General features: G+C 41.9%; 1 protein-coding gene across 1 annotated transcript; it reads left to right on the top strand.

The window, feature by feature from the left end:
* Window positions 1-7,108: 7,108 nt before the first annotated feature.
* Window positions 7,109-8,053, top strand: LOC127192235 (olfactory receptor 51I2-like). Its single transcript, XM_051149561.1, has one exon. It carries the CDS (start codon window positions 7,109-7,111, stop codon window positions 8,051-8,053), a length of 945 nt encoding a protein of 314 aa, XP_051005518.1.
* Window positions 8,054-10,522: the final 2,469 nt, after the last annotated feature.

Raw genomic sequence — 10,522 nt, 5'->3', positions numbered from 1 at the left:
TTTTGTTGAGAATAGTTTCTGGGCCCTGGAGTCTGATGTCTTCTCTTTCTTCAATGCCTATTATCCTCAGATTTCTTCTTTTCATTGTGTCCTTAATTTCTTGGATGTTTTGTGTCAGGAGTTTTCCAGATTTGGCATTTTCTTTAATGGTTGATTCAATATCTGTGATTGTATCTTCTAGCCCTGAGATTCGTTCTTCCATCTCTTGGATTCTGTTAGAAAAGCTCACCTCTGTGTTGCTCGCCTTCTTCTCTGAGGTCTCACGTTCTTGGTTTTCTTCTCTCTGTGTGTTTATCATTGAATCCATTTTCATTTTCAGATCTTGAACTGATTTTTTGATTTCTTTCATCTGATTTTTTTTGTATATTCCTGAGTTTCTTCCATTGCCTCTTTATAGGTCTTCAGAGCTTGAACCGTTTTATTTATTTCTTTCATCTGGTTGTTTGCATTTTCCTGCAATTTTTCCAGTTCCACTCTACGTGCTTCTTTTATGTCTCTCACCTGTTTGTCTGCGTCTTCCTGCATTTGATTACGAATTTTATTTGTTTCCTCCATTATCATCCTCATTACTAAGGATTTGAGGTCATTTTCTTGTATTTCCGTTGTATTTGAGTTCTCTGGGTTGTTTTCTTTGGGATAGCTAGAAACTGGAGACGCCATGTTGTTTTGGGGTTTTTTGTGTATGCTTTTTCGTTGTCCTTTAGACATCTTGCCATCTTTGTTTTTGTTGGGTAGCTTCCAGAGTTGGATGGAGGGTGTCTGACGATAGAGTCACTTGTTTTCTCACGATTTCCCTAGGCTGGGAGCTCAAAGCTTCACTGGTGTGGATGTTAGGAGGTTAGCCCTATTGTTCTGGTCTCTCACAGCCAGTGATCTTCAGCCCCCCTGTGCTGTGGATCCTGCAATTGTTCTGGGTCTCTGAATGAGCGTTGGGTCAGGCCAAGGTATCCACAGCCTTCTGTGTTCCCTGCCAAGTCCAGCCAGGAATACTGGGCCCAAACCACGGGCGGAACTCAGCTAGATTCTGAGGGCCTGAACCGTCTGCCAAACTTCGCTAGGGATTCTGGGCTCAAAATGCACACAGGGTCCAGCCAGAATTTTTGGGCTGGGACTACACACCAAGCTCCGCCAGGGCCTTTTGGCCCAAAGTGCGTGCTGTGGTCAGTTATTGACTCAGGGCCTGAACTGACCACCAATCTCAGCCAGGAATTCTGGATTCAAACTGCACACTGTGTCCAACCAGAGTCTTAGAGCTGGTGGAACCAAGCTCTCTGTCCAGCCTGCGCCGCAGCAGGAGAGCTGTGGCTGCTCTGAGTTAGCGCCAGTGGTGGAACCAAGTGCTCCGCCCAGACTGTGTCACCGCAGGGGAGCTTCCGCTGAGCTGAGGTGGTGCCTAGGATGGAACTGAGCACTCCACCAAGCCTGTGCCACAGCAGGAGAACTGCGGCTGCTCTGAGTTAGCGCCAATGGTGGAACCTAGTGCTCCGCCCAGACTGTGTCACCGCAGGGGAGCTGCCGCTGAGCTGAGGTGCTGCCTAGTGTGGAGCTGTGCGCTCAACTAAGCCTTCGCCACAGCAGGGGAGCTGTGGCCGAAGCTGAGTTAGTGCCTTGGGCAGAATTGCTTGCTGAACTGGGCAGTACCCGGGACTCTGGGGCCGAACTGTCCGCCGAGTCCAGTCTGGGTCCGAAGGCTCCACGTGACCCAAATCCTGCCCCGAGTCCCCTCTCCCGCAGCAACTCCCACTAGCCACCACACCAATCACCTCCACCGGAAGGCTATGAGCTGCAAACCTCAGCCACCGCTGCTGGTGCCGCTGGTGCTGCTGCCTCTGCTGCTGACGCTCCGATCAGAGAAAATCCACGCTCCTTCCGTGTGCAGGGGCACGCAGGTCCTCCGCACCCTGGTCCCTTCGAACCGTGGAGCACTCCCACTGCCGTGATGTTCGGACCTGGGTGTTCCTGGCTCAGAAATCTGTACAATTCCCTGAATTGTTCACTGGAGCCTCCAAACGTGGTCCACACTGCTCGCCGCCATCTTGGATCCCTCCCCGCCCACGGTTCTTTTCTCTCCTTCTTTCCCTTTCTTTTTTAGATGCTTGCCACCATCAGTGGAAGCCCCCCCTAGGAGCCATAAGCTCTAGAAGCTCCCGCTAGGAGCCATCAGCCCTAGCCCCAGCTTGCCACCATCAGTAGAAGCTATTGTCAGTAACTATCCAGCTTGGAAAGTTGCCCTCAGAGAAAGTTCACAGGGTTACCAGCCAGCCAGCTAGCCACAGGATTCACATCCTACTTCAGTTTCCCCCAGTTGATGGCAAGCCTGGACTTTGCTATTCTGGCACCCCAACAGTAGGACTTCCATAGGTATCAGCTCTTTTTCCTCAAAGCTGCCTTTCAGTATTGCCTGTGATTTCTTCATTTGTGTCCTGCAAGTAATGGTGGACTGAGTGCCTCCCATACTCAAGCCTCTACTTATCTATTGTATTTCCTTCTCTATTCTAAAAGAAAAAACACTGAGCTCCTGGCTGCCATGTAGTACTCAGTGAGTTTAGTTATTGTGTATATGTTTCTAACACTTAAGTCTTAATAGGAAAAGCCACTGATTAAAGAGTACAGAATGGCTCAAAAGCTCCCTCTTGTAAAAGGGAGGTACATACATGTTTGATGAATGTAAGAACCCATGTGCTTAGTTTAGTATTATGAGCACCACTCCAAAGTAACAAAAGAAAATATTATCTTAATGTCTGTAATCTAAATTGCTATGCAAAATTCTTTTTTGACACGAAATATAGCGTACTCGTGGGATTGAAAATGGGGACATTTTTTTGAGAGGCGTTTTGTCTATCATGTTCACTTGAACACTGTTCTTTTATTCTTTGAGAGTCAAGCACACTACATATGTAACTAATTTTCAGGCTTCTCAAGAATGGATTATGTGGGCCCCGAAAGAAATATTAATACTATTTCAAAATGTATACTATTAGTAAAATCTGCATCTTTTGTTACTTAACATTATTCCTTCAATGTGTACCTACAGGTGTGTTTGTGTGTTTGCAAAGGGGGAGCTTTTAAGTAATTCTGTACTCTTTAGTGAGTGTCCATTTCCTACTAGGACTTAATGTTAGAAACATATAACCAATGATTAACCCCAGTGAGTGCTACATCGCAGCCAGTAGGCTCAAGACTTTCTCACACTCATTTTTAATAACCCAGATAATTCTATGATATACGACTATATCTATTTATAGGTGAAAAGATAAAGCCCTGCAGGGAGGGGTCAGATGCCTTCTTGAGCAAAGACTAATACAGACTAAAACTCAAGTCCATCTACTGCCTTCAACTTCATCTACAAATCCCTATTACTCTTATTTTCTCCAAAAGGTTTTCCAAAACCATCTATGAAGAAAACAACACTGCAGTGTCTCAACACTTTACTAAGAAACCATTTTCTATGTCATGATTTGTAATCACATGCTGTGCACGATCAGCCATGTGCACTAGGGTTTCTTACTAGGATTCAGAACAGCTTCATTGATGACCGTGAATGACATTTATGTGTCCCGACCAAGTAAAATGTTAAAGTTTTTATATGAGGTTTGAGTTCTGCTTACAGGATTCAGCCTTTTTGGTAGATACTGACTGTAGGTATGCACGCACACATACTGGAAAGCCCATATACTGAATGGGAGGGGTTAGATTTAAATAATATTTAGTTATCGAGCAGCACTAATTTGGAGAGTTATTTCCACTCACTTCTGTGAATGGGGGGTGAGATAGAATCCTCTTAACAAATGATCACTTCCAGTTCTGATAAGTTCACTCTGTGCTAACCCAATGAGACCTGAAATGCTAAGTCCAGGTGTGGATGCTGCTGATGCACTCTATTCCCAGAAGTCAATGAGCACCTGAGCTGATAATAACCTATGGGACTTTCCAGATACAACCATAAAGTTCTCAGGTAAGAGAATTGAAAGAAGTAACAGGGGACCATGGACAGAGGACTCATAGTCCCCAGCACTGTTCTTTCTTTCTTTATACAGGCCATGCATGTGACTCTCAGGTAGGAGAGCTGAAGTATCTGATGCTTCAAATTCAAGTTCTAAGACTCTGCTGTCAGCTTAGAAATCTCAGCACAACACCATTACAGTCTAAAGAAAGACATCTTTGCATATTCAGTTCTTATCTTTGCCTTTCCTGCAGGTCTCTGTCTCTTGCCTTCCTGTATCTATATTTTCTACCTCTTGCTCTTGGTCAGAGACATCTCACCTGCTTTCTGCATCAGATATTACTTTCTTGGAAAGAATGCTCTACCAGGCTGTTCTTTGGATATAAAGGCTTTATGCCTACTCCCTACCATCAATACTTTTCTCAGAAAATACAGTATTTGGCATATACATCAGTGAGTTTGGGTTTTTTAGAACCATCCATTTGCATCCTACTTAATAGTAAAAGATTATAGTTTATGAGTGAGAAATAAAACGAACATGAAAAACTTGCATATGAGAAAAGCAAAGCAGGGATTGATGAAGGACACATAATTAAAAGCATCCTGAGGAGAAAAGAGAGGAGTGCTGTGTGTAGACGGAGGAGTGAAGGCCGATGGGAACAGGAGGGTAAGGTATAGAGCAAGCTTTACAACTCAGACTCAAAATCGTTGGTATAAAGAATTTATCACTTCCCACTACCATATTAGGTAAGTTTATTAACATTGCTATGCTACAATGTGTGAGTCAGAACCTGGGAGCATGTGTGACCTGATGAGTACCACTCCTGGTCAAGCCTTTGTGCTAAGAATAGTATAGCAGGGACTGAACTGTGAAAGAGTCAAGGTTGGGCTCAGGGAGCTGGCCAGAGAGCTCCACACAAGGTAAGATGCATAGTGTTATAAGAAGATCTTGGGGAGAAATGCTCACAAAAGGAGGTGAAACCTCAACATGATCAAGGAGAGAGGGGAAGCCACCACTGCTTATGTTAATTATATGCCAAGTATTAATGGAGGATGAAACCATGGGATAGAGCTCTAAAAAATGAAGTTTTTTTTGTCATTTTCACTTTCATTAATTAATGTTGATTTATAGACTGGTGGGTGTATTGATGCTATTTCCTGGCATACAATAATGATGTCTTGTTTCAGTCCAGTTCTCTTAAATCTCTCCCTTCTGCTCGTTTTGTTGTTTTCTTCCATAATAGTTTCTTCCAACTCCCTCTATTTCTTGGTTTTTAAAAACCAACATTCTATTTGCAGATAAAACATATAGCATGGTTCTCTTTCTATGTTTGATGTACTCTGAAGCATGATTTGAATGACCTTAGTTATATAGGGATGAAAACCACTGGAAACTGAAGAGCTGCAAGTAAATATTTGGGCGAAAACAAAGAGCATACTGGAGGCACAGGAAAGAAAGGTGCTCTTGAGAACAGATGTCAGAAACACGAAGAATTGATCATAGAAGCCTTGAATTCTATGCTAAGGAGTTGAATTTGGTAATGTAAGTTCTCTAACAAGAAAAATGCCTTTTAACACTCATATTTTAAAACATCTTTTAGGTTATCGATGAATTGGAGGGAGTTAAGTGATTTTTTACAAGGCTCTGTTCATGGACTAGTGATGTGACATCCTGGGACTAAGGCAGGGGCTACAGTTGAATGAGGTGGAGAGAGGTGGTTGCAGAAGCATTTTAGGTCAGCAGTTTCATTGAGGGTTAACTGTCTAACATAGTAGACAAAGAAAAAGGAGATGTCAGCTTGGCATGGTGGCATACACCTGTAATCCTAGCACTCTGGGAGGCATAAGCAGGTGGATCTCTGTGAGTTTGTGGCCAGCCTGATCTACAAAGAAAATCCAGGACAGCCACGGCTACATAGAGAAAACCTGCTCAGGAAAAAAAGAAAAAAAGAAAAGAAAAGAAAAAAAAAAAAAAAAAAAAAAGAAAGGGATATGTCCAAGCACTGTTTGGAATCAAGTCTTAACCTTGGGTATAATGATGCCGTCACCCAAGAAGAGAGCACACATAAAAGCAATGTTGTAGTTTAGAGAAATTATTAGTACTTTCATTGATTTCGGGAACCAAGTAGAATTTAATTCTGAAGTAAATGGTTATAAAATCACATAAATCAAATTGCTCTGAGGAGAAGTAATGTGCTATGATGAGTGGACTGAAACATAAGAAGATGGCGGGAGAAGGAGAGCGAGCAGCTAATGAGCCTCAGGAAGGCCTCTCTACAGGCTCTTGTGTTCCAATTGAGACAGGTCCTAGCTTTCTATCCAAAGCTGACTGCAAGTCACAATCCCCCTGCCTCAGGCTCTCAGGTATGGACACAGGTGGGATTCAAGGTTGGATGGACATCTTTCTGCTTTCTTACAGTTCACCTGATGGTCTTTAACAAGACTTTTTAAAAATAGTTTTTGTTTTTAGAGATTGTCATATAGTTACATTATATCCTCATTCCCTTTTCTCTCCAAACTCTCCCATGTGCCCCTTGGTACTCTCTTTCACATCATCGCCTCTCTTTTCATTAATTGCTCAATACATATATGTGTATGTATGTATATAAAAATATTCCTAAATACATAAAGACAACCTGACTAGTCAGCATAGTTCTCCTTGTGTGTAGGTTGAATGGGTGGAAGAACTAAGAGACTATGAGGTGGTAGAGAACGGGAGTCATAACTGGATATTCGGGGCTCAGTAGCTTGGGCGTGGAGAAAGAGGAGAAATGACTGTGGTCTAACGAATGTGTCTTGCCTCAGAAGAGAGTTTAGCTGAAGAAGTACAGCAAGATTTTTATCTCAGCTCTTGAAAAAAAAAAACCAGTACTCATATAGTGAAAAGGAAAGAGTTTATCCAGTTAAAGGGAAAGTGTTAGGCATAGGTAACAAAGTAGGCAGAATACCTGCTGTTTTAGAGGAATTCACTAGGGCTGCACTGAGATTTTAGAAACTTTGTTTCAACGAGAGACAAGAATGCGTGGTGTAAATCAAAGGAGATTATTACTCTCAAATGAGCAAGTAGATGGCATATGAGGGACACATTTTATTCTCCAGAAGCCACACACAATATTATGTACTTGTCTTACAGGATAGAGGACCAAACATCTAAGGAGTCCCAGAATGAGAGGTGAAGCCCACAACAGCTCCGGGTTGCCTCCCTTCATCTTGACAGGACTGCCAGGACTGGAGAGCTCCCAGCACTGGCTGTTCCTGCTCCTCGGTGTCCTCTACATGGTCGCCATAGTGGGTAATGCCCTGATCCTTTTCATCATCAAGGAGGAACAGAGTCTGCATCAGCCCATGTACTACTTCCTGTCTCTGTTGTCAGGGAATGACCTGGGCGTGTCTTTCTCCACACTGCCCACGGTCTTGGCTGTGTTTTGCTTCCACTTAAGAGAAATAAGTTTTAATTCTTGCATGTCCCAAATGTTCTTTATCCACCTTTTCTCTTTCATGGAGTCCGGGATTCTGCTGGCTATGAGCTTTGATCGCTATGTAGCCATCTGTAACCCTCTGCGCTATTCCACAGTGCTCACCAATGCCCGGGTGTTGTGGATGAGCTTGTGTGTTTTCCTTAGAAGTTTCTGCATGATTTTCCCCTTACCTTTCCTTCTAAAGAGGTTGCCCTTCTGCAAGGCTAATGTGCTCTCCCATGCCTACTGCCTGCATCCAGATCTGATTCGTCTACCTTGTGGTGACACTTCCATTAATAACCTATTTGGTCTGTCTATTGTCATCTCTACCTTTGGACTCGATTCAGCACTCATTTTCCTGTCTTATGTCCTCATCCTTCGTTCTGTCCTGGCTATTGCCTCCAGGGAAGAAAGGTTGAAGACCCTAAACACATGTGTTTCACACCTATGTGCTGTGCTCATCTTCTATGTGCCTAAGGTAGGTGTGTCCATGTTCGCTCGCTATGGGAGGCATGCCCCACATTATGTACACACACTCCTGTCACTTATCTATCTCTTTGTCCCTCCAATGCTCAACCCTGTCATCTATTCCATCAAAACCAAGGAGATTCGTCGGAGGATTTGCAAAATCCTGCTGGGGAACAAATTTTGAGTAGAAGGATGCTGTAATGTCAGTGTTCTGAGGATGTTTACCTTGACCCGCCCAACCTGTGTTTTGAAGAGCTGCTTAGACAGTTATTATTTGATCTCCCACCTTAGCACTGTAATTCCTCTTGTCAGAGATTAGATGATAGTATTTAGGATTCAAGCCAACAGTCTTTCTTACACTAAGAAATGTAGGTGTTCCATTTTCTTTTTAAAAAATAAACAGCATATATTATCATAATTAATTTCTCATTATGTCACAATATGTCCCCATTTTCTTTATTAAAAGTTATACATCCCTGTGAATTTCTAACTAATATGGAAACACTTAACAATGGCAATTGTATTGTATCCAACTGACATTACTTAAAAAATATCTCTCTTGAGACATACAAAGCACTCAGATAAAATTCTTACATCCTCTCAAAAGAAACAGTGTAGAAAGGAAGCCATTGAAGAGAACTCTAAAACTTGATGGAGATGCTGGAATGTAGCTCTTCACAGCTGACCGATTCCGGCTGGGAGTAGAGGAGAGGTAAAGGACTCATACAATGGAAAAAAAGAAAGCATCTTCAACAAATGATGCTAGTCTAACTGCATTTCTGCATGTAGAAGAGTACAAATATATCTATATTTATCACTTTGCACAAAAATAAAGTCCAAGTGGATCAAAGGCCTCAACATTAAACCAGAAACATTAAGTCTATTAGAAGAGAAAGTGGAGTCAACCTTGAACTCATTGTTATAGAAGACAACTTCCTGAACAAAACACCAGCTGCCCAGGCACTAAGATCAAGAATAAATGGGACCTCATGAGACTAAAAATCTTTCATAAGACAAAGAACACTGTCAATTGAACAAAATGGCAACCTACAGATTGGCAAATGATCTTCCCAACCCTATAACTGCAATGGACCACCCTAGCCAGGTATGGGGGTCCCTGGGATGAAAGTCCTTGAAGGTCAGGTGGGTAAGGATTCAGCAATGATAAACAGAAAGAAACACAGAGGCAGCCTGAATCTGAGTGTATTTTGCAGCTCTCAGGCAAGGATTTTTATCCACAATGAAACCAGTATTACAACTAGAAGATGTGTTCAGTGAAGCAATCATGAATAGAACACAGAAGAATCACAGATAGGACAGATAACACCATTGTTATTTGGCACAGGAAAGTGCAAAATTATCCAAGGCAAATGGCATAAATCCAAGAGCAAGTTAAAAATTCTTATGGTCAGTAGTATCTAACCTATATTTCTGTGAATCTTCAAGGTGGGATTTTAAACTATTTTAATTTTTTATTTAAGGCTCTCTTAACCATATACCAACTCCTACCTCTGACAACACATGTATAACCATATGAAATTTTGTTGTTGGGAACATTTTTATCAATCATAATACTATTTTGTATGCGCTGGTTATCCCGGAAATAAGGTCATGGCTAGTGACTCCGCCTCAAGGGATGATCTCTTACCCAATTTTTCACTAAAAATCTCAGCCTAGGCTATCAGGAACATCTCGTAGATAAGAAGAGGCATAGAATAGATGAATTTCCATGAGAATTACAGCTCAATATTTTTTCTCCTGCCAAGAGTTCTAAAACCATTTCCAGGAGACCTCCTTCCTTTGAAGTTAATGCCTCAGTATGTGGAACTTGTCACACAGAATCTACTGGAATTGGTGTGGCATACATTAGTCAGAGGGCTAATATCCAAAATATATAAAGAACTCAAGAAATTAAATACCAACAAATTAAATAATCCAATGAAAATATAGGATACAGGGCCAAATAGAATTCTTAACCTAGGAATATTCAATGGCCACGAAGCACTTAAAGAACTATTCAATATCCTTGGTCATCAGGGAACTACAAATCAAAATGACTCTGAGATCCCATCTTATACTTGTCAGAATGGCTAAAATAAAAAACTTAAGTGACAGCACATGTTGGCAAGGGTTGGGGTAAATGGGAACACTCCTCCACTACTGGTGGGAGTGCAAACTTGTAGAACCACTATGGAGGAAATCAAATTGGCGCTTTCTCAGAAAATTGGGAACAGCTCTATCTTGAGACCCAGCTAGCTATTCCGCTCCTACAGCCCACATGTCTAGTGAGCTCCTTGAACAGGATGGCTCTTGGCATATACCCAAAAGATGTTTCACTATACACCAAGGACACTTTCTTAACTACATTCATAGCAGCTTAATTCATAATAGCCAGAATCTGGAAACAACCTAGATATACCTCAAGCAAAGAATGGACAAAGAAACTGTGGTACATTTACATAAAGGAATACTACTCAGCTATTAAAAACAAAGAAACCATGAAATATGCAGGCAAATGGAAAGAATTAGAAAATATCATTCTGAGTGAGGAACCCAAACCCAGAAAGACACACGTAGTATGTATTCACTGATAAATGGATTCTAGCCATATAGTACAGGATTAACATACTATAATCTATAGACCCCAAGAAGA

The sequence above is a fragment of the Acomys russatus genome, chromosome 7, assembly GCF_903995435.1.
Source record: "Acomys russatus chromosome 7, mAcoRus1.1, whole genome shotgun sequence".
Lineage (NCBI taxonomy): Eukaryota > Metazoa > Chordata > Mammalia > Rodentia > Muridae > Acomys > Acomys russatus.
Note: the sequence above shows the minus strand (reverse complement) of the source record. Positions and strands in the feature narration are given on the sequence as shown.